Source organism: Oncorhynchus kisutch, linkage group LG15 (genome assembly GCF_002021735.2).
Source record: "Oncorhynchus kisutch isolate 150728-3 linkage group LG15, Okis_V2, whole genome shotgun sequence".
Classification (NCBI taxonomy): Eukaryota; Metazoa; Chordata; class Actinopteri; order Salmoniformes; family Salmonidae; genus Oncorhynchus; species Oncorhynchus kisutch.
Window position 1 is genome coordinate 79,319,822 of NC_034188.2, and position 24,739 is coordinate 79,344,560.

General features: G+C 47.3%; 2 protein-coding genes across 4 annotated transcripts in view; both read left to right on the plus strand.

Moving 5' to 3' along the window:
* Positions 1-15,898, plus strand: part of cwf19l2 (CWF19 like cell cycle control factor 2) — a 66,580-nt gene extending 50,682 nt beyond the window's left edge. For both annotated transcript variants that reach the window (XM_020503516.2, XM_031791155.1), the window contains exons 12-19: positions 3,611-3,739; positions 3,980-4,117; positions 14,027-14,239; positions 14,333-14,449; positions 14,578-14,733; positions 14,941-15,021; positions 15,230-15,331; positions 15,463-15,898. In XM_020503516.2, coding sequence (XP_020359105.1) covers positions 3,611-3,739; positions 3,980-4,117; positions 14,027-14,239; positions 14,333-14,449; positions 14,578-14,733; positions 14,941-15,021; positions 15,230-15,331; positions 15,463-15,603 — 1,077 coding nt within the window. In that variant the 3' untranslated portion in view covers positions 15,604-15,898. The remainder of the gene's footprint in view (positions 1-3,610; positions 3,740-3,979; positions 4,118-14,026; positions 14,240-14,332; positions 14,450-14,577; positions 14,734-14,940; positions 15,022-15,229; positions 15,332-15,462) is intronic.
* A 3,859-nt stretch (positions 15,899-19,757) lies between these two features.
* Positions 19,758-24,739, plus strand: part of gucy1a2 (guanylate cyclase 1, soluble, alpha 2) — a 104,254-nt gene continuing 99,272 nt past the window's right edge. The window contains exons 1-2 of one of the 2 annotated variants that reach the window (XM_031791156.1): positions 19,758-20,260; positions 20,425-21,847. In XM_031791156.1, coding sequence (XP_031647016.1) covers positions 21,611-21,847 — 237 coding nt within the window. In that variant the 5' untranslated portion in view covers positions 19,758-20,260; positions 20,425-21,610. Of the gene's footprint in view, positions 20,261-20,360; positions 21,848-24,739 lie in introns of those variants that run through there. The other variant, XM_031791157.1, reaches the window with a different exon arrangement.

The window sequence follows — 24,739 nt, forward strand, 5'->3', positions numbered from 1 at the left end:
AGTTCTGTTATACTGTACTCACAGTAGGCAGTTTCAAATGGGTACGTTTTTTTAGCCAAAAACTAAAATACTGCCCCCTACACTCAACAAGTCATTTTGCTGCAACTTTGGAAGTGTGCTTGGAGTCATTGTCCATTTGGAGGACACATTTGCGACCAAGCCTTAACTTCCTGACTTATGTCTTGAGATGTTGCTTCAATATATCCAAATAATTGTCCTTCCTCATGAAGCCATCTATTTTGTGAAGTGCAACAGTCCCTCCTGCAGCAAAGCACCCCCACAACATGATGCTGCCACCCCCTTGCTTCACGGTTGGGATGGTGTTCTTCGGCTTGCAAGCCTCCCCCTTTTCCACCAAACATAACGATGGTCATTATGGCCAAACAGTTCTATTTTTGTGTCATCAGACCAGAGGACATTTCTCCAAAAACGACCATCTTTGTTCTCATGTGCAATTGCAATCCGTAGTCAGGCTTTTTTATGGCGGTTTTGGAGCAGTGGCTTCTTCCTTGCTGAGCGGCCTTTCGGGTTATGTCGATATAGGACTCGTTTTACTGTGGATGTAGATACTTTTGTACCTGTTTCCTTCAGCATCTTCACAGGGTCCTTTGCTGCTGTTCTGGGATTGATTTGCACTTTTTGCACCAACGTACGTGCATCTCTAGGAGACAGAACGCGTCTCCTTCCTTTAGCGGTATGACGGCTGCGTGGTCCCATGATGTTTATACCTGCGTACTATTGTTTGTACAGATGAACGTGGTACATTCAGGCGTTTGGAAATTGCTCCCAAGGATGACCCAGATTTGTGGACATCTTCAATTTCAATGTCTTGACTGATTTCTTTTGATTTTCCCATGATGTCAAGCAAAAAGGCGCTGAGTTTGAGGTAGGCCTTCAAATATATCCACAGGTACACCTCCAATTGACTCAAATGATATCAATTAGCCTGCACACACCTATCAGAAGCTTCTAAAGCCATGAAATTTTTTTGATTTTTCCATAATGTTTAAAGGCACAGTCACTTCTGACCCACTGGAATTGTGATACAGTGAATTGTTAGTGAAATAATCTGTATGTAAACAGCACACGCCGTCTTTGTAGACTAACGCTGCACTGCACACGCCGTCTTGGCAGCCTAACGCTGCACTGCTCACGCCATCTTGGCAGCCTAACGCTGAACTGCACACAGCGTCTTGGCAGCCTAATGCTGCACTGCTCACGCCGTCTTGGCAGCCTAATGCTGCACTGCTCACACCGTCTTGGCAGCCTAACGCTGCACTGCTCACACCGTCTTGGCAGCCTAACGCTGCACTGCTCACACCGTCTTGGCAGCCTAACGCTGCACTGCTCACACCGTCTTGGCAGCCTAACGCTGCACTGCTCACACCATCTTGGCAGCCTAACGCTGCACTGCTCACACCGTCTTGGCAGCCTAACGCTGCACTGCTCACGCCGTCTTGGCTGGCTAATGCTGAACTGAACACAGCGTCTTGGCAGCCTAACGCTGCACTGCACACACCGTCTTGGCTGGCTAGTGCTCACTACATGGTCATAATGACCCTCAACCACTTATAAACACAACCACTTGTTCATTCAGCTGCTGGGTGAAGTATTACACACCTAATTTGTGGTTTGTTTACAACTCTGTGAATTTATTGTAGGAGTTGTTTTTAGTTTGTAATGACAGAGGGGTTATGGGTGGTTTTCAATGATCAGACCTTCAGTGAAACGCTTGACTAACCTATGTGTTTTTTTTGGAAAGGTTATGGCCCATGTCTATTGTTAGCGGTGTCAATCAAAGCTGTCTATCTCTCTTTAGCTTCTCTCGCTAGCCTTGAATATCCTCTCCTATTCCCCCCTCTCTCTTTCCTCGCTCCCCTCTCTGTCATATCACCTTTGAATGAAAGCCTTTAGTGCAGGGATCACAAACTGGATGTATGGTCAGAGGTCCAACAGTTAGGGAACCCTACTCTAGTGAGCCTGATTTTGAACTCTCCCCTCCACCTCAGTTTAGGTTTTTCTGTGTTGCTTCTATTTTCGCAAGTGAGGAATACGTATATGGATAAGTAGGCTAATGTATTACTGTTCCTCTCTTGGTGAGATCTGCTATAATCTCTTAAGACTCCTCAGTGAGAGCGGGGCTGTTGGTGTTTTTTTCCACACTCTTCATTGTCCCCCACGATGAAATCAGGGAGGGGAATGTGGATCGGTCACCATCCGTACATAGTCACAAGCGATGTCTGACAGCACTAGCCTGATTTTGACACAACTTGGGTGAATGATGCATCTTGCCATAGAGATCTGACATTTACAAAATGACACCGATTGGCTAGATGGTGGCCGCTAAAATGCAGACTTTGAAAGGTGCGTAACCTTTCAACGTCATATAGCTTATTCCCTTATATACTTATTCCCCTCACCCCGTTTGACCTAAAGTCATGAAATTCAGTACATAAGTCCATCTCCTCACACATGCCTCAGGAGACCCATAGTCTGCCATGGTAGATTTCCCCAAAACGTTTTTTGTAGAAAACACACCTTCTAGCACCTAATGACCGATCTGCACAACATTTGATATGTGGCATCGATGGACAAAGGTCTCTCAATGCAATATTTTCAGACTAGTACCTAAACAAACATGGCCACTATTGACCAATAAACATTCACGTGGGCGTGGTCTGGCACAAATGCATATACATTAGTCAAGGATTTTCGTATTGGAACACAATTTGGTACACATGTTGCAAACACAGGCACATGTTTATCTTTTGATCTGTTTGACTCAGTGCTGAAATTTGGCACATGCATCTTGCCATAGAGATAGGATATTTACAAAATGTCACTGATTATCCCAAGGGGGGCACAGCATCATTCATGGGGGACTGCATGTTTACTGTTGCCTTTTTTTGTGATCATGGTTAGTGATACACCCGGCAGTCATACGAGACAATTTACTTACCGCGCTCTCTCTCTTTCAAGACTGATTGGAGAGGTCGTGTGGAGGGCTCTGTCCTTTTTCTTCTGCTCATTTATACGTTCACCATGGAGGGCTTAAACAACATGAAATGGGAGGGGGAACTATGCATCTGTCGCCATCTTTTAGTACGTTAGTCACATTCAATATCTCACCACTGGCCTGATTTTGACAAAAATCTTGGGTGAATGATGAATCTTGCCATAGAGATCTGGCATTTACAAAATGACACTGCTAGGCCCTAGGGGGCACTGTAGTAATCAACTGAAATTCCAAACTTTGAACAAGCATATCCCTGTCCTGTTTGAGCTCGAATTGTTGTCAATAATTGGCCCGGGTGGGCTGCGTCATTCGTGGGGGACAACATGTATACTGTTTTCTTGTTTGTGTAAGTTAGGGTATTATCAGTGTGCCGTTATTCTGTGTGTAAGGTCAGTGTTCCTCTAAGCTAACCCAGTTATGAAATAACTGCCTTGTCCACTGTCGTGTTCCCCTTATAAATAATACTGGATTCTTTATTTTACTGTAGAATATGAATGCACTGCTTCTATAATGTCTGCTATGTGATGAATCGGGTTTGCATATGTTTTTCTGTTCTATGTTCGTCTCCATAACCCTCTCCCTCTGTTTGTTCAGGCTCCATGTCAAACAGAGGAGGACCAGGAAGTACTTCTCTTCAGAACAGACCAATCGGGTCGTGCCTGGCCGGTCAATGCCTCTTCGGAACTCCAGGAGCCCGGAGGAAGACGTAGGAAAAAGAAGGCGGTGAGCAGTGTGTGTTATGATAGGGTGTGAGAGATGAGGTTATGGTGTCTGGACTTGCCTGGGAGTAAAGAGGTGTATCCCAAATTGATTTTGCCCCATCAACAATGCAAACAGTCTCCCTCTCAGATGAACTGTGCTTATGTAAACAGTTCTGAAGTATATTCTCTATTGGTCACACAAGGTGGATGGGGAAAGAGTGATATTTTCAGTATTCTAATGGTGTCTCTCTCCCCTGGTCAGATTGAGACCCACAGGGATGGGGAGCGTATGAGATACTTCCAGGATGATGACAGTGTGGGTCTTCATGAGATGGTCCGCAGGGAGAAGATGAGCTCTGCAGAGGACCAGAACTCCCTCTACGCACGCATGGCTGGCAAGGTACGCTGCATTCGCTCCAAACAATCTGTCCTGTCTGTAAAATGTAAATGTGCTCATCCAATAAACCAATATGGCAACCTAGAACACCATAGAGTTTTGGACCACTTCTTTTTATATTTTTAATCTGCGTTTTATTTGAGGTCATTTAGAGTCCATACTGCACAACCACTAGCAGGGTAGAGTTTGTTTCCCCATCAAGACTGGCATTGCTTTGTCAGTGACCATTTCCAGGTTTTCTGGGTTAAGTAATCTTCAGTTACAGCAGAACACCGTAGTGGGTAGCTACCCAATCAGTGACGTGGAGGAAACTACTCGTTATCCTCGCATCTGTAAAATAATTAAACCGTTTTATACAATTCTTGTGTATATTGTTTTTAAACCTTCCCCCTCTCTCTGGAATTGAAATAATAAAATGTAGAATTCCAGTTAGGCAGCAGTGAGCTCCCTTCTCCTACGTTGTAGAGCAGCCTCAGTGTCCGTCTGCAGGGTGAGGAAACAGTCTGCGCACGTTGTCAGGAGGATGTCAGGACTGGGTGCAGGGATCACTGAGGTCCAGCTGTTGTCAGGAGGATGTCAGGACTGGGTGCAGGGATCACTGAGGTCCAGCTGTTGTCAGGTGGATGTCAGGACTGGGTGCAGGGATCACTGAGATCCAGCTGGTGTCTGGTGGATGTCAGGACTGGGTGCAGGGATCACTGAGGTCCAGCTGTTGTCAGGAGGATGTCAGGACTGGGTGAAGGGATCACTGAGGTCCAGCTGTTGTCAGGAGGATGTCAGGACTGGGTGAAGGGATCACTGAGGTCCAGCTGTTGTCAGGAGGATGTCAGGACTGGGTGCAGGGATCACTGAGGTCCAGCTGTTGTCAGGTGGATGTCAGGACTGGGTGCAGGGATCACTGAGGTCCAGCTGTTGTCAGGTGGATGTCAGGACTGGGTACAGGGATCACTGAGGTCCAGCTGTTGTCAGGAGGATGTCAGGACTGGGTACAGGGATCACTGAGGTCCAGCTGTTGTCAGGAGGATGTCAGGACTGGGTGCAGGGATCACTGAGGTCCAGCTGTTGTCAGGAGTATGTCAGGACTGGGTACAGGGATCACTGAGGTCCAGCTGTTGTCAGGAGGATGTCAGGACTGTGTGCAGGGATCACTGAGGTCCAGCTGTTGTCAAGTTAAACGTCATCCTCAAGCACTGTCCTCCTATGTGATAGAACTGCATGACATCAAGTCTTCTGAATACTGACCAGCACTGAGACCTATATCCAGGCCACAGGATGTTGGTGACAGCTTAATTGGGGAGGATATATTCGTTGTAATGGCTAGAGCTGAAAAAGTGCAATGGTATCAAATACATCAAACGCATGGTTTCCAGGTGTTTCATTCCATTAGCTCCATTCCAGCATTATTATGAGCCTTCCTCCAGTCAGCAGCCTCCTGTGATTCAGGCACTGTGTTGTTGGCCTCCTGACTACCCACGTAGAACTATTTGAACTGTCAGCAATAGACACCCACTTCCCCAGATACTCATTGAGGTTGCGCAGCTTCAGTGGTCTCAGGAGATCCTCACAGGTTAGAGGGACTGCCTGGGAGCCCCCCCACTGAGAGTCTGCCAGCATCACTATAACTCCTCAATATGTCCTCCCTGTGTGTCTGTACAGTAAGTCTCACAGTAAGTCGATGTGCAGGGGCACCGGTTAGTCGAGGTAATTGAGGTAATATATACATGTGGGTGGAGTTATTAAAGTGACTTATGCATATATAATAAAAGAGTAGAAGCAGTGTAAAAAAGAGGGGGGGGGGGGGCAGTGCAAGTAGTGGCTTATGGCTTGGGGGTAGAAGCTGTTCAGAAGCCTCTTGGACTTAGACATGGCACTCCGGTACCACTTGCCGTGCGTTATCAGAGAAAACAGTCAGACTAGGGTGGCGGAAGTCTTAGTCAATTTTTTGGGCCTTCCTCTGACAGGGCCTGGTATTGAGGCCTTGGATTGCAGGAAGCTTGGCCTCAGTGATGTACTGGGCCGTACACACTACTCTCTGTAGTGCCTTGCGGTCGGAGGCCGAGTAGTTGCCATACCAGGCAGTGATGCAACCAGTCACGATGCTCTCGATGGTGCAGCTGTAGAACCTTTTGAGGATCTGAGGACCCATGCCAAATCTTTTCAGTCTCCTGAGGGGGAACAGGTTTTGTTGTGCCCACTTCACAGCTGTCTTGGTGTGCTTGGACCATGGTAGTTTGTTGGAGATATGGTCACCGAGGCACTTGAAGCTCTTATTAACCTGCTCCACTGCAGCCCCGTCGATGACAATGGGGGCGTGCTCGAATCTCCATTTCCTGTAGTCCACAATCATCTCCTTGGTCATGTTGAGGGAGAGGTTGTTGTCATGGCACCACACTGACAGGTTTCTGACCTCCCTATAGGCTGTCTTGTCATTGTTGGTGATCAGGCCTACCACTGTTGTGTCATCGGCAAACTAAATGATGGTATTGGAGTCGTGCCTGGCCGTGCAGTCTTGAGTGAATATGGACTACAGGAGAGGACTGAGCACGCAACCCTGAGGGGCCCCGTGTTAAGGATCAGCATGGCTGATGTATTGTTACCTACTCTCACCACCTGGGGGCGGCCCATCAGGAAGTCCAGGATCCAGTTGCAGAGGGAGGTGTTTAGTCCCAGGGACCTTAACTTAGTGATGAGCTTTGAGGGCACTATGGTGTTGAACGCTGAGCTGTAGTCAATGAATAGCATTCTCACGTAGGTGTTCCTTTTTGTCCAGGTGGAAAAGGACCGTGTGGAGTGCAATTGTGAATGCATCATCAGTGGATCTGTTAAGGAGGTATGCATATTGGAGTGGGTCTATGGTTTCTGGGATGATGGTGTTGATGTGAGCCATGACCAGCCTTTCAAAGCACTTCATGGCTACAGACATAAGTGCTATGGGTCGGTAGTCATTTAGGCAGGTTACCTTAGTGTTTTTGGGCACAGGGACTATGGTTGTCTGCTTGAAACATGTTGGTACTACAGACTCGGACAGGGAGAGGTTGAAACTGTCAGTGAAGACACTTGCCAGTTGGTACGCGCATGCTCGTAGTACATGTCCTGGTAATCCGTCTGGCCCAGGGGCGTTCTGAATGTTGACCTGTTTTAAAGGCCTTACGCACATCGGCTGCGGAGAGCGTGATCAGAGTCATCCCGGAACAGCTGGTGCTCTCATGCATGTTTCGGTGTTACTTTCTTCGGAGCGAGTATAGAAGTAAGTTAGCTCATCTGGTAGGCTCGTGTCACTGGGCAAATCTCGGCTGTGCTTCCCTTTTATGGTCTAATAGTTTGCCACATCCGACGAGCATCGGAGCCGGTGTAGTACGATTCGATCTGAGTCCTCTAGTGACGCTTTGCCTGTTTGATTGTTCGTCCGAGGGCATGGCGGGATTTCTTATAAGCTCCTTGAAAGTGGCAGCTCTACCCTTCAGCTCAGTGCGGATGTTGCCTGTAATCCATGGCTTATGGTTGGGCTATGTACGTACGGTCACCGTGGGGATGAAGTCATCAATGCACTTATTGATGAAGCCAGTGACTGTGGTGTACTCAATGCCATCGGAAGAATCCCAGAACATATTCCAGTCTGTGATAGCAAAACAGTCCTGTAGCTTAGCATCTGTTTCATCTGACTATTTCTTTATTGACAGAGTCACTGGTGCTTCCTACTTTTAGTTTTAGATTCTAAGCAGGAATCAGGAGGATGGAATTATGGTCAGTTTTGCATTTAGCATGCTGATAGAAATTTGATAAGATGGATTTCAGTTTCCCTGCATTAATGTCCCCAGCCACTAGGAGCTCCGCCTCTGGAGCTTCTCCACCTGCATTGCTTGCTGTTTGGGGTTTTAGGCTGGGTTTCTGTACAGCACTTTGAGATATCAGCTGATGTACGAAGGGCCAAATAAATAAATTTGATTTGATTTGATTTGATGATCGTTTCCCTGTTTTCTTATTTTTTTATTTTATTTTTTTATTTCACCTTTATTTAACCAGGTAGGCTAGTTGAGAACAAGTTCTCATTTGCAACTGCGACCTGGCCAAGATAAAGCATAGCAGTGTGAGCATACAACAAAGAGTTACACATGGAGTAAACAATTAACAAGTCAATAACACAGTAGAAAACAAAGGGGGGGTCTATATACAATGTGTGCAAAAGGCATGAGGAGGTAGGCAAATAATTACAATTTTGCAGATTAACACTGGAGTGATAAAAGATCAGATGGTCATGTACAGGTAGAGATATTGGTGTGCAGAAGAGCAGAAAAGTAAATAAATAAAAACAGTATGGGGATGAGGTATGTGAAAAGGGTGGGCTATTTACCAATAGACTATGTACAGCTGCAGCGATCGGTTAGCTGCTCAGATAGCTGATGTTTGAAGTTGGTGAGGGAGATAAAAGTCTCCAACTTCAGCGATTTTTGCAATTCGTTCCAGTCACAGGCAGCAGAGTACTGGAACGAAAGGCGGCCAAATGAGGTGTTGGCTTTAGGGATGATCAGTGAGATACACCTGCTGGAGCGCGTGCTACGGATGGGTGTTGCCATCGTGACCAGTGAGCTGAGATAAGGCGGAGCTTTACCTAGCATAGACTTGTAGATGACCTGGAGCCAGTGGGTCTGGCGACGAATATGTAGCGAGGGCCAGCCGACTAGAGCGTACAAGTCGCAGTGGTGGGTGGTATAAGGTGCTTTAGTGACAAAACGGATGGCACTGTGATAGACTGCATCCAGTTTGCTGAGTAGAGTGTTGGAAGCCATTTTGTAGATGACATCGCCGAAGTCGAGGATCGGTAGGATAGTCAGTTTTACTAGGGTAAGCTTGGCGGCTTGAGTGAAGGAGGCTTTGTTGCGGAATAGAAAGCCGACTCTTGATTTGATTTTCGATTGGAGATGTTTGATATGAGTCTGGAAGGAGAGTTTACAGTCTAGCCAGACACCTAGGTACTTATAGACGTCCACATATTCTAGGTCGGAACCATCCAGGGTGGTGATGCTAGTCCTTATGGCGCTATACAGCTCATTGAGTGTGGTCGTAGTGCCAGCATCAAACTGTGGTGGTATGTAGATGAAAACACTCTAGGTAGATGGTGTGGTCTACAGCTTATCATGAGATACTCTACCTCAGGTGAGCAAAACCTTGAGACTTCCTTAGATATCGTGCACCGGCTGTTATGTGTTGTCTTACTGGAGGCTGCTTTAACACTGGCCCTGTTTTACTCCTCATCCACCACCCTGGTCCTCATGGCTTTAACACTGGCCCTGTTTACTCCTCATCCACCACCCTGGTCCTCATGGCTTTAACACTGGCCCTGTTTACTCCTCATCCACCACCCTGGTCCTCATGGCTTTAACACTGTCCCTGTTTTACTCCTCATCCACCACCCTGGTCCTCATGGCTTTAACACTGGCCCTGTTTACTCCTCATCCACCACCCTGGTCCTCATGGCTTTAACACTGGCCCTGTTTACTCCTCATCCACCACCCTGGTCCTCATGGCTTTAACACTGGCCCTGTTTACTCCTCATCCACCACCCTGGTCCTCATGGCTTTAACACTGGCCCTGTTTTACTCCTCATCCACCACCCTGGTCCTCATGGCTTTAACACTGGCCCTGTTTACTCCTCATCCACCACCCTGGTCCTCATGGCTTTAACACTGGCCTTGTTTACTCCTCATCCACCACCCTGGTCCTCATGACTTTAACACTGGCCCTGATTACTCCTCATCCACCACCCTGGTCCTCATGGCTTTAACACTGGCCCTGTTTTACTCCTCATCCACCACCCTCGTCCTCATGGCTTTAACACTAGCCCTGTTTACTCCTCATCCACCACCCTGATCCTCATGGCTTTAACACTTGCCCTGTTTTACTCCTCAACCACCACCCTGGTCCTCATGGCTTTAACACTGGCCCTGTTTTACTCCTCATCCACCACCCTGGTCCTCATGGCTTTAACACTGGCCCTGTTTTACTCCTCAACCACCCCCAAAATCTCAATTTTGATTTCTTCAGTCAAGATGGTCTGATAACCAGTTAATAGCTCTATGGTCTTAAAATGTTGTACATCTGTATCCTGTATCAACGTTTGTCTGGGTTTAGTTTTCCTTTACCACATGCAAATATATATTTTCAGCAGCTGGATGCATCTACACTATGCCTAAATCCTAGACCTGGAATTTCTGTTGATGTTTCAATGGTGCCAGGTTAGGATAGCTAGTCTTCAATGGGGCCAGGGTAGGATAGCTAGTCATCAATGGGGCCAGGGTAGGATAGCTAGTCATTAATGGGGCCAGAGTAGGATAGCTAGTCATTAATGGGGCCAGAGTAGGATAGCTAGTCATTAATGGGGCCAGGGTAGGATAGCTAGTCGTTAATGGGGCCAGGGTAGGATAGCTAGTCGTTAATGGGGCCAGGGTAGGATAGCTAGTCGTAAATGGGGCCAGGGTAGGATAGCTAGTCGTTAATGGTGCCAGGGTAGGATCGCTAGTCGTTAATGGGGCCAGGGTAGGATAGCTAGTCGTTAATGGGGCCAGGGTAGGATAGCTAGTCGTTAATGGGGCCAGGGAAGGATAGCTTGTCGTTAATGGGGCCAGGGTAGGATAGCTTGTCGTTAATGGGGCCAGGGAAGGATAGCTTGTCGTTAATGGGGCCAGGGTAGAATAGCTTGTCGTTAATGGGGCCTGGGTAGGATAGGATAGCTAGTCTTTAATGGGGCCAGGGTAGGATAGCTAGTCGTTAATGGGGCCAGGGTAGGATAGCTAGTCGTTAATGGGGCCAGGGTAGGATAGCTAGTCGTTAATGGGGCCAGGGTAGGATAGCTAGTCGTTAATGGGGCCAGGGTAGGATAGGATAGCTAGTCTTTAATGGGGCCAGGGTAGGATAGCTAGTCGTTAATGGGGCCAGGGTAGGATAGCTAGTCGTTAATGGGGCCAGGGTAGGATAGCTAGTCGTTAATGGGGCCAGGGTAGGATAGCTTGTCGTTAATGGGGCCAGGGAGGGTTAGCTAGTCGTTAATGGGGCCAGGGTAGGATAGCTTGTCGTTAATGGGGCCAGGGATGGTTAGCTAGTCGTTAATGGGGCCAGGGTAGGATAGCTTGTCGTTAATGGGGCCAGGGAAGGATAGCTTGTCGTTAATGGGGCCAGGGTAGGATAGCTTGTCGTTAATGGGGCCAGGGTAGGATAGCTAGTCGTTAATGGGGCCAGGGTAGGATAGCTAGTCGTTAATGGGTCCAGGGTAGGATAGCTTGTCGTTAATGGGGCCAGGGTAGGATAGCTAGTCGTTAATGGTGCCAGGGTAGGATAGCTAGTCGTTAATGGGGCCAGGGTAGGATAGCTTGTCGTTAATGGGGCCAGGGTAGGATAGCTTGTCGTTAATGGGGCCAGGGTAGGATAGCTAGTCGTTAATGGGGCCAGGGTAGGATAGCTTGTCGTTAATGGGGCCAGGGTAGGATAGCTAGTCGTTAATGGGGCCAGGGTAGGATAGCTGGTCGTTAATGGGGCCAGGGTAGGATAGCTAGTCGTTAATGGGGCCAGGGTAGGATAGCTTGTCGTTAATGGGGCCAGGGTAGGATAGCTAGTCGTTAATGGGGCCAGGGTAGGATAGCTGGTCGTTAATGGGGCCAGGGTAGGATAGCTAGTCGTTAATGGGGCCAGGGTAGGATAGGATAGCTAGTCTTTAATGGGGCCAGGGTAGGATAGCTAGTCGTTAATGGGGCCAGGGTAGGATAGCTAGTCGTTAATGGGGCCAGGGTAGGATAGCTAGTCGTTAATGGGGCCAGGGTAGGATAGCTTGTTGTTAATGGGGCCAGGGAGGGTTAGCTAGTCGTTAATGGGGCCAGGGTAGGATAGCTTGTCGTTAATGGGGCCAGGGATGGTTAGCTAGTCGTTAATGGGGCCAGGGTAGGATAGCTTGTCGTTAATGGGGCCAGGGAAGGATAGCTTGTCGTTAATGGGGCCAGGGTAGGATAGCTTGTCGTTAATGGGGCCAGGGTAGGATAGCTTGTTGTTAATGGGGCCAGGGAGGGTTAGCTAGTCGTTAATGGGGCCAGGGTAGGATAGCTTGTCGTTAATGGGGCCAGGGATGGTTAGCTAGTCGTTAATGGGGCCAGGGTAGGATAGCTTGTCGTTAATGGGGCCAGGGAAGGATAGCTTGTCGTTAATGGGGCCAGGGTAGGATAGCTTGTCGTTAATGGGGCCAGGGTAGGATAGCTAGTCGTTAATGGGGCCAGGGTAGGATAGCTAGTCGTTAATGGGGCCAGGGTAGGATAGCTTGTCGTTAATGGGGCCAGGGTAGGATAGCTAGTCGTTAATGGTGCCAGGTTAGGATAGCTTGTCGTTAATGGGGCCAGGGTAGGATAGCTAGTCGTTAATGGTGCCAGGGTAGGATAGCTAGTCGTTAATGGGGCCAGGGTAGGATAGCTTGTCGTTAATGGGGCCAGGGTAGCATAGCTTGTCGTTAATGGGGCCAGGGTAGGATAGCTAGTCGTTAATGGGGCCAGGGTAGGATAGCTTGTCGTTAATGGGGCCAGGGTAGGATAGCTAGTCGTTAATGGGGCCAGGGTAGGATAGCTGGTCGTTAATGGGGCCAGGGTAGGATAGCTAGTCGTTAATGGGGCCAGGGTAGGATAGCTTGTCGTTAATGGGGCCAGGGTAGGATAGCTAGTCGTTAATGGGGCCAGGGTAGGATAGCTGGTCGTTAATGGGGCCAGGGTAGGATAGCTAGTCGTTAATGGGGCCAGGGTAGGATAGCTAGTCTTTTATACGCTACTGTATTTTCTTCCCTATACCTTCTATATTGTAACCGTTTGGATTCCAGAAGCATTTTCTGTTTGCACTTTCTTGGTTCCCTGTTCCACCATTGTTGCCCAATCTAAACAAGGCAAAGTCCCATTCAGGGAGTAGGGTACATGTGTACGTGTGGCCCAGGTAGAAGTTGTCTAGAATACCAGCATTGAGGTGTGGCAATTAACCACAGGTCTGTGTGTGTGTAATTGATTCATTATCCACCGAGTGAAGGCTGGCAATATAAGCCCCACACTGGCCCAGCACACATAGTCAAACATGCACTTATCACATCTCTGCCTTAGTATCCGTAAGCGGCTTTAGCTAGAGCGAGTGTCTCCCCTTTGCTCTGTCTGAGAGAGAGAAAGAGGAAATTAGTGCTGGAATTGGAGTAGAGCAATTGTATCTAATATTAGATCAGCCTTTTGTTCCTGTTCTAGAGTCTTCTCCCCTGAAGGGAGGCACTGGTAGAGGTGTGGTATGGGTGATGCAGTTCTGACTACCCAATGAGGTGTTGGGTTTTCATGGGTGATAAGGTGATGGACTGCACACACCATGCTCACACACATACAATAGACTAGATGGACATGTTGTACACACACCTAGGCCTGCTTTCACACAGACCCAGACCTGTCAATCAGTCAGGACCGTGTGGGGAGACACGACATCCCAACGGCTCACCCTGTGTCCATGGAGACGCCTCTCTGTCACTGCCATAAAAAGAAAATCCTAGAAGCAACACTTAGTTGTGACAACTGAACCAACACAAACAACTTTTCAAAGCACCCTATTATCTTGTTTCTGTGTGCGATGTGAATAGTGGGAATATTCGCCCGCTGTTCGATGCTCTCTAGTGTGATGTGTATTCAGCTACAGCAATGACGTCTGTTAACTGACCCGGCTACAGCAATATGGATTTGTATTGATAGACTGATTGATTAGCCCTTTGGGTCTCGCTCTCTCTCTCTGTGTGTGTGTGTGTGGGTGTGTGTGTGTGTTGAAAACGTAACTCAAGGCTATGCACCGACTCATCGGGAAATCAAAATGATATGTAAATAATCACACTTTAGGCAAACAAACACATTTCTCTCTCTCTCTCAGATGATGGGGAAGACAGACGATGACAACTACACCCTGGATGACATGTTTGTTTCCAGCGTGGCTCAGAGAGAGGGCGAGGGGCGGGACGAGGAGAGGATGAGGAGCAGAGCCATAGCGGAGCACAGGCGACTGGCCGTTACCATGGAGAAATGCCATCACTGCTTCAGCAACCCCGAGCTCCAGAAACACCTGCTCATTGCCATAGGAACCAAGGTGAGATAGTAGGGAAGGAGAGTTTGGCCCATTGGGATTTGTGGTGTCAGATTGGGGTGTCTGTTTTTTGACTGGGTGTGTGTGTCTCCGCAGGTGTATCTGAGCCTGCCTGGGGGTGTGTCTCTGACAGAGGGTCACTGTCTGATCACTCCACTGCAACACCACTGCTCTGCCACTGGATTGGATGAGGACGTGTGGACCGAGATCCAGGTCAACCAATCAGAAACTCTACTACAGCATAGACATGCCCTCCCACCTTTCCGATTTTCACTGATTGGTCTAGAAGGCAGAGATTGTGAGTTTGTGTGTGACGTTGTGTTTGTCCGTCCTGTGTGCAGGTGTTCCGCAGGGCGCTGGTGCAGATGTTTGAGTCTCAGGATCAGGACTGTGTGTTTATGGAGACCCACATGAACCCAAAGAGACGCCAGCACATGGTCCTGGAGTGTATCCCTCTACCCAGAGAACTGGGAGACATGGCTCCTATCTACTTTAAGGTGTGTGTGTGTGTGTGTGTGTGTGTGTGTGTGTGTGTGTGTGTGTGTGTGTGTGTGTGTGTGTGTGTGTGTGTGTGTGTGTGTGTGTGTGTGTGTGTGTGTGTGTGTGTGTGTGTGTGTGTGTGTGTGTGTGTGTGTGTGTGTGTGTGTAGAAACCATCTATAGAATATATGAGCTGTCTGGGTTAATACTGCGTGTGTCCTACAGAAAGCCATCATGGAATGTGATGAGGAGTGGGCAATGAATAAGAAGGTAGTGGATCTCTCCTCCAAAGACATCCGCCACGCTGTGAGTTATACCTCCATCTTCTCGTTCCTTCTTCCTCACTCCTGACATGTTTTCTCCCCTCTTCACTCCCCGTCTGTCCCTCCCTTCCTGCATGCCTCCCTCCCTCTACCAAGCTCCAGGACCAGGTGCCTGTCTCAGCCCCTGAGAGAGGGTTTCTAGAGGCGTGTATTATGTGAGTGTGTTTGACGGTGTGTTCTCTCTGTGCCAGGTGCCGCGGGGTCTGCCATATTTCTCAGTAGACTTTGGTCTTCAGGGGGGCTTTGCTCACGTCATTGAAAACGAACACAAGTTCCCCCACTACTTTGGCAAGGTTAGTGAACTACAACCTCTATGGGGTGCTTTTACTGTCCACTGTGTCACTCTAAACCTTCTCCCTCCTTTCCCCATCCTTCTCCTCTTCCCTCCTCTCCTTCTCTCCCGCTCCTCCTCTCCCCTCTTCAGGAGATTGTTGGGGGGATGTTGGACGTGGAGCCAAGGATATGGAGGAAGTCCATCAGAGAGAACTTTGACGACCAGCGGAAGAAAGTCCTTGAGTTCTCCCAGTGGTGGAAACCCTTCGACTGCACCAAGACGGACAGCTGAACCAACCAACCAACACATCTCAATAAACCCCTAGCCCCTGAACATATACAGTAGATGTAACTGCAAGCCATATGGCGTTAGCCCCCTTCTGCGTTAGCCCCTTGTCTTCTGAGACTATGACTCTGTCTGCTTTATAATCCTCTGATCCTGTCAACACATTGTTTTACTCTGAGATTATTCTGATTAAATACGGGCAGAAGGCCATAAAATAACTATTTTAAAAGCTGATGTACAGCTGTTGTGTATGTTGGGATACGTTGTTTTACTATCTTAAAAATAAATGAATATGATGCTTTCTGTTCTTTTACTTTTGGCACTTAGCAGACACTCTTATAAAGAGCCACGTACAATTAGTGTATTCATCTTCAAATATCTATCAATTAGTGTATTCATCTTCAAATATCTATCAATTAGTGCATTCATCTTCAAATATCTATCAATTAGTGCATTCATCTTCAAATATCTGTCAATTAGTGCATTCATCTTCAAATATCTATCAATTAGTGTATTCATCTTCAAATATCTATCAATTAGTGTATTCATCTTCAAATATCTATCAATTAGTGCATTCATCTTCAAATATCTATCAATTAGTGCATTCATCTTCAAATATCTATCAATTAGTGTATTCATCTTCAAATATCTATCAATTAGTGCATTCATCTTCAAATATCTATCAATTAGTGTATTCATCTTCAAATATCTATCAATTAGTGCATTCATCTTCAAATATCTATCAATTAGTGTATTCATCTTCAAATATCTGTCAATTAGTGCATTCATCTTCAAATATCTATCAATTAGTGTATTCATCTTCAAATATCTATCAATTAGTGTATTCATCTTCAAATATCTATCAATTAGTGTATTCATCTTCAAATATCTATCAATTAGTGCATTCATCTTCAAATATCTATCAATTAGTGCATTCATCTTCAAATATCTATCAATTAGTGCATTCATCTTCAAATATCTATCAATTAGTGAATTCATCTTCAAATATCTGTCAATTAGTGCATTTGTCTTCAAATATCTGTCAATTAGTGTATTCGTCTTCAAATTTCTAGGGGAGACGACCATATATCACAATCGTAGCAAGTACATTTTCCCCTCAAAGTACAGAAGTTATCAACCAAGTCAGTTTTAATAGAAAAAGTGTTGGTTCATTTTAATTTACTGCTTTGTCATTAGGTAACTTGTCAACACCTAAAACAGACCCACTCACACACTTTTATTCGTGGCTAAACAGCAAACCTGCAGCTGCTTTCATCATTCAGACACTAGATTGTTCCTGACATGAGTTAACCACTACAATGGCTCTTATTACTGTCCCCTGGAAGACCTCTCTCCTCCCTATCCTGTTATTTAAGTTATTTAACTCTCTCCTCTCTCCATCTTTCTCTTATCACTCATCTCCACTCCTGTGTGTATCAGTGGTATGTCTCTGTCTGTGTGTGTTCTAGACAGTAAATGGTCATCAGTAATGGTGTTATAGTGGTGACGAGGGATCTGTGATTATGTCCACTTAGATGGACCTGGGACAGATTCACAGCCAAGCTCCACTCTACTGTCCTCTTCCTGCTGACGCATTCTATCCGTCTCCCTCACACCCAGCCATCCACACACCGTCAGCCCATATCCCGTGACTAACCCTACCACTTCTGATTAACTGTGTCGTTTATCACAGTATGGTTCAGACAAGTGCTCTACTTTGTTTTACAGTTTTACACACACACACACACACACACACACACACACACACACACACAGGGTAGAGCAGACTGTTAGTCCTACAGGGCCTGTATGGCTGCGTTTAGACAGACAGCCCAATTCTGATATTTTATTCATGAATTGGCCCTTTTTTTTTACCAATCAGATCTTAAAAAGATCATTTAGACCAATTAGTGGGGGGAAAAATCAAATGGGCTGCCTGTCTAAATGCAGCCTACGTTCTGTTTGGAAATACAAGCCTACAGTCAGTTGGAACTAGATGAGACAAGGGGGAGGTGAGTGTATCTCTGAATGACTTGCGGCACCTGTGTGACTCAACGGTAGGCACCTCGGAGCCACTTCATGCACCATCTCTGCTAGCGCTGCTAATTTCATGTGACTGACTGATTTATGTTACCTTTGGGTGTGTGAGTGTCTCTGACTGACATTAACATCGTTTGTGTTTTATTCTGTCTGTGGTATTTAGGTGCATTGTGATGTCTGGGCAGTCTCTTGCTCAACAGCTCTAGAAAAAGCATACCCTAAGGCAATTACAACAATTACCTTCTGAAGATTCAGTTTGTCGAAATGGGCTTTTATGGAAAACACACAACGCAATCTAAATAATGGCTTTCAAATTGAAGCTGGGTTTTCGGTCAACTGAAGGGACGAGGCTTCATACTGTAGGCTATGTTCCCTTTCAGTAATAACAAGCATTGCGTAAGCACTATTGTTGTCTTTGTGTAACATTTAATTATAATCTTCAATAAACCTAATGATTTGTTAAAGGTATTATACAATCGACCCATCTTCAGAGCGCACACACAGCCAAGGATTTCCCTTGCTTTTAATCTCCAGAGAGTTATGGTTAAATTGTTGCTGCAGATTTATTAAATATCCTTCTGGCAGAGTTATTGATTTATCGTCTTATGGTGATTGAGGTTGTGTAGCTAGATAAGTGAGGGGGGATGAGGAGGGACTGAACATACTTTTGTTCATGTAGTGTATGTGGACACCTGCTCGTGAAAAAATCTCATTACAAAATCATGCATTAATCAAATGTAATTTGTCACATACACATGGTTAGCAGATGTTAATGCGAGTGTAGCGAAATGCTTGTGCTTCTAGTTCCGACAATGCAGTAATAACCAACGAGTAATCTAACCTAAAAATTCCACAACTACTACCTTATACACACAAGTGTAAATGGATAAAGAATATGTACATAAAGATATATGAATGAGTGATGGTACAGAACGGCATAGGCAAGATGCAGTAGATGGTATAGAGTACAGTATATACATAAGTGATGAGTAATCTAGGGTATATAAACATAAAATGGCATAGTTTTAAAGTGGCTAGTGATACATGTATTACTAGCCATATGGAGTCGGTCCCTCCTTTGCTGCTTTAACAGCCTCCACTCTTCTGAGGAGGCTTTCCACTAGATGTTGGAACATTGCTGCGGGGACTTGCTTCCATTCAGCCACGAGAGCATTAGTGAGGTTGGGCACTGATGTTGGGTGATTAGGCCTGGCTCGCAGTCGGCGTTTCAATTCATCCCAAAGGTTTTGCATGGGGTTGAGGTCAGGGCTCTGTGCAGGCCAGTCAAGTTCTTCCCCACCGATCTTGACAAACCATTTCTCTATGGACCTCGCTTTGTGCACAGGGGCATTGTAATGCTGAACAAGGAAAGGGCCTTCTCCAAACTGTTGCCACAAAGTTGGAAGCAGAGAATCGTCTAGAATGATATTGTATGCTGTAGCATGAAGATTTCCCTTCACTGGAACAAAGCTCTTAGCCCAGACCATGAAAAACAGCCCCAGATGATTATTCTCCACCAAACTTTACAGTTGGCACTATGCATTCGGGCAGGTAGTGTTTTCCTGGTATCTGTCAAACCCAGATTTGTCCATTGGATTGCCAGATGGTGAAGCGTGATTCATCACTTCAGAGAATGCGTTTCCACTGCTCCAGAGTCCAATGGCGGCGAGCTTTACACCACTCCAGCTAACGCTTGGCATTGTGCTTGGTGATCTTAGGTTTGTATGCGGCTGCTCTGCCATGTAAACCCATTTCATAAAGCTCCCGACTAACAGTTCTTGTCATGACTTTGTTTCCAAATGTAGTTTGGAACTTGGTAGTGAGTGTTGCAACTGAGGACAGACGATTTTTACACGTTAGACGCTGCAGCACTCGGCGGTCCCATTCTGTGAGCTTGTGATTCACAATAACAGCACTTACAGCTGACCGGGGCAGCTCTAGCAGGGCAGACATTTTACAAACTGACTTGTTGGAAAGGTGGCATCCTATGACGGTGTCACATTGAAAGTCACAGCTCTTCAGTAAGACCATTCTACTGCTAATGTTTGTCTATGGCGATCACATGGCTGTGTGCTCGATGTTATATACCTGTCAGCAACGGGTGTGACTGAAATAGCCAAATCCACTAATTTGAAGGGGTTGCCACATACTTTTGTATATATAGTGTATTTCAATGTAAACTATTTGTTTCAGGGCACACTGCTTTGGCAAAGAAAAAACTATTAAGAATCTGTCACGTCCTGACCATAGAGTCCTTATTTTCTATGGTGGAGTAGGTCAGGGCGTGACTGGGGGGTTAGTCTAGTTTATTTCTATGTGGGTGTTCTAGTTTTCATGTTTCTATGTTGATTTGTATGATTCCCAATTAGAGGCAGCTGGTAATCGTTGTCAGTAATTGGGGATCATATTTAAGTAGTGTTTGTTCCCACCTGTGTTTATGGGATATTGTATTTTGAGTAAGTGTATGTAGCACCTCTGTAGTCACGGTTCGTTGTTCCTTTATTGTTTTTGTTAAGTTTCATTATTAATAAATGATGTGGAACTCAACATTCGCTGCGCCTTGGTCCGTTTCAACATACGAACATGGCAGAATCGCACATCCAGGAAAATGACCGCTGTGCATGTAAGGATGTTTTGCATCCTATGGTTGTCTGTGCCTCTCTCTCTCTGTGTCTGTCTGACATGTGCATGCTTGTATGTTTGTCTATGTGTATGCAGTGTGTGTTTATCCAGGGCGTATGTATGCACAATCCTGGTAGTGTGTTTTCTTCTGTTTTTGTGTCTCAGGCCTCAGGCAAGGGGTCAGGCACATGGGCAGAGAAGAGGTCAAGGTCACTGAAGCGATACATGATCGACATGAATGTTGCCTGCTGCAGCTCGCCGATTGGAATTCGCCTAATAACTTCAGTTACATTCATCATGTGTTTACTATTGTGACAGAGAGCTGGTTCTTATAGGAGGGGAGGCTGTGTGACTCCAGTGGTGTACTATATCATAGTCTAGCCGACTAGAACCAAGTCTACCTTAAGTTATCGTTTTATCTCAATTACCTTGAGTAAAGTAAGAAGTACATGATTTACAACTGTCAGTATTCAGTTGATTATGGCAAATTGGTCTAGAATACAAACACATGGAATATGTTCTGCTGGCATTGCACAGTGGGGCCAGATGGGTTAGTGTGTGGCATGTAAAAAAATAAAGGATAAAATCACATGCAAACACTCGGCCTATTTGATTTGTAGGTTATGTCTTGGTGTCTCATGCAGTTGCTTGTAGTAGTCTGGTGTCTCCTCCGTCAGTATCTGCGCCATACATTAGCATAGCTCTAGACTAAAGTCTCCCTCTCATATGGATGGTAGGAGGGGCAGGGTTAAATCTGATGTTATATCTGATTGGCTGTGGCGGATGGAGGTAGTGTAGAATAGTGATGCTGTAGAGCTTGAGCAGAGTGGACAGATATAACTCCACCAGGCAGCGGCTCGAGCTGATGTTTGACTGCATGCTGACTGCGCGAGCATCTCTCGGTATCTTCCGATCCTCAGTTTCTGAACCTGGACACACCGTTTCCCGCCCACCGGAGAGGAGAGGAATACAACCAGCCAACTGCAGGGTTGAAAGGATTAACAGTTCACACAGATAGAGTCAGAAAGCCGTGAAGCCGCACATGACTTGATGGTAGAGGTGCGCAGCAGGCAAAATACTTCCACCTGGGATTTAAAGGGAAAATAAAAGGGACAACCGTTAAAACCGTTAGACATGAGATTCAGCTGGTGAACCTAGTCCCTATCTGGATGTCGCGATAGCCTATTTGTTTGTTCTCTAAATGCTCGCGTGCCGTTAGTGTCGCTCTTAACCGGCGCGCGCGCCTCCCAATCTTTCCCACGCAAGTGAATCTGATGAGTCCCCGTAGCCGCGTGTTGTTTCGTCGCCGCACGCGTACGCGCCCGGACTTCTCGCGCTTAGCAGCAGCAGCATGTCCTCGCGCAAGATCTCGTCAGAGTCGTTCAGCTCGATGGGCTCGGAGTGCCTGGAGAGCCCTGGAGATGATGGCGACTCCTGCCCATTTTCACGCATCTGGAACGGCAAGAGCCCCGTGGAGAAGCTCGCGTGCCCGTTCGAGGACGCACCGGGACAAAAACGGGCGACAAGACGGAAGCGCGTGAACCTGGACTCGCTCGGGGAGAGCTTGAGGAGGTTAACGTCGCCCACGGTAGGATACAGTAACAAAAACAGCAGATTTTCTCCGGTATTTCTCTCTCCCCTCGGCATGCATCACCTGCGTGATTACACAAGGGCCAGCACCCTAGAGATAACTGTTAGAATAAGGAGAGAGAGAAGAATGGGTAGTAGGTACGCCTATTCTATATCACTCCTTACTGGGTGATGAGGTTGTTCTGGTGAGTGTACTGAAGGCAGACTGTTTACAGTGTAGTTTAGCTGATTCCCTCAAGCCTCCTCTCCCCCATCTGCACTGACATGAAAGAGGTGGACAGGTGGAATAAATGACCTGGTAGGGAGGGCTCCAGCTTACTGCATCATTAACCTGTGTTTTCAGAACAGTGTACTTTAAGGAATAGCAACTAGGAAAGAAGCTAGATATTAAAGATGCATTTGATGATTGTTGTGATAAAGATATCCTGGTCTAATACAATACTTTTTTCATTCCCTTGATCCAAGGGAAGTGCTTAACTTGCTACTCACTGGCCCAAAGCAGAGCGACCAGAGCCTGCTTTGAAATGAAAAGCTTTATGATACCTGATTCTGTCAGAATTAGTACTGGGTCTGGGTCTGTGCCTCAGTACTGGTAATAAGAGGCCTACAGTCACAGCGAACCCCCCCCCCCCCACACACACACACTGCAATCATGGTGACCCAATCGTACAAAAGCAAGGCAAGGAGTGGACCCCTCCTTAGCGACCAGTCAGCCATGACCGGGAGAACAGAGCATGTACTTGGTGTTCGCTTCACGGTCCTGATACTATCAACCAGGCCAGTCACGGTGACCCAGAACAGAGGACACACACACAGCGTCTTCACACACAGATGGGCATACCCTCCCCCTGTCTCTACACATTATACTGCTTGAGGAGAGATGAGAACTGCTTGAGGAGAGAGAAGAACTGCTTGAGGAGAGAGGAGGAGAGAGAACTGCTTGAGGAGAGAGAAAGAGGAGAGATGAGAACTGCTTGAGGAGAGAGAAAGAGGAGAGATGAGAACTGCTTGAGGAGAGAGGAGGAGAGAGAAGAACTGCTTGAGGAGAGAGGAGGAGAGAGAAGAACTGCTTGAAGAAGTAGGATACAGCAGAAAGACATATGAAGGATACAGATGATGGAGGGAGGGGAGAGAGGAAAGGAGGGCAGAGGAAGGATACAGATGAGGGGAGAGGGGAGGGAGGGCAGAGGGAGGATACAGATGATGGAGGGAGGGGAGAGAGGAAAGGAGGGCAGAGGGAGGATACAGATGAGGGGAGAGGGGAGGGAGGGCAGAGGGAGGATACAGATGAGGGGAGAGAGGAAAGGAGGGCAGAGGGAGGATACAGATGAGGGGAGAGGGGAGGGAGGGCAGAGGGAGGATACAGATGATGGAGGGAGGGGAGAGAGGAAAGGAGGGCAGAGGGAGGATACAGATGAGGGGAGAGAGGAAAGGAGGGCAGAGGAAGGATACAGATGAGGGGAGAGAGGAAAGGAGGGCAGAGGAAGGATACAGATGAGGGGAGAGAGGAAAGGAGGGCAAAGCAAGGATACAGATGAGGGGAGACAGGAAAGGAGGGCAAAGGAAGGATACAGATTATGGAGGGAGGGGAGAGGAAGGATGTAGGGAGGGGAGAGAGGAAAGGAGGGCAGAGGAAGGATGCAGATTATGGAGGGAGGGGAGATAGGAAAGGAGGGCAGAGGAAGGATACAGATGAGGGGAGAGAGGAAAGGAGGGCAGAGGAAGGATACAGATGAGGGGAGAGGGGAGGGAGGGCAGAGGGAGGATACAGATGATGGAGGGAGGGGAGAGTGGAAAGGAGGGCAGAGGAAGGATACAGATGATGGAGGAAGGGGAGAGAGGAAAGGAGGGCAGAGGAAGGATACAGATGAGGGGAGAGAGGAAAGGAGGGCAGAGGAAGGATACAGATGAGGGGAGAGAGGAAAGGAGGGCAGAGGAAGGATACAGATGAGGGGAGAGAGGAAAGGAGGGCAAAGGAAGGATACAGATGAGGGGAGACAGGAAAGGAGGGCAAAGGAAGGATACAGATTATGGAGGGAGGGGAGAGGAAGGATGTAGGGAGGGGAGAGAGGAAATGAGGGCAGAGGAAGGATGCAGATTATGGAGGGAGGGGAGAGAGGAAAGGAGGGCAGAGGAAGGATACAGATGAGGGGAGAGAGGAAAGGAGGGCAGAGGAAGGATACAGATGAGGGGAGAGAGGAAAGGAGGGCAAAGGAAGGATACAGATGAGGGGAGAGAGGAAAGGAGGGCAAAGGAAGGATACAGATTATGGAGGGAGGGGAGAGGAAGGATGTAGGGAGGGGAGAGAGGAAAGGAGGGCAGAGGAAGGATACAGATTATGGAGGGAGGGGAGAGAGGAAAGGAGGGCAGAGGAAGGATGCAGATGAGGGAGGGAGGGGAGAGGGAGGTTACAGATGAGGGGAGAGAGGAAAGGAGGGCAGAGGAAGGATGCAGATGAGGGGAGAGAGGAAAGGAGGGCAGAGGAAGGATGCAGATGAGGGGAGAGAGGAAAGGAGGGCAGAGGAAGGATACAGATTATGGAGGGAGGGGAGAGGAAGGATGGAGGGAGGGGAGAGAGGAAAGGAGCGCAGAAGAAGGATGCAGATGAGGGAGGGAGGGGAGAGGGAGGTTACAGATGAGGGGAGAGAGGAAAGGAGGGCAGAGGAAGGATACAGATGAGGGAGGGAGGGGAGAGAGGAAAGGAGGGCAGAGGGAGGATACAGATGATCGAGAGAGGGGGAGGGAGGAAAGGAGGGCAGAGGGAGGATATAGATGATGGAGGGAGGGGAGAGTGGAAAGGAGGCAGAGGAAGGATACAGATGATAGAGGAAGGATACAGATGATGGAGGAAGGAAAGGAGGGCCGAGGAAGGATACAGATGAGGGAGGGA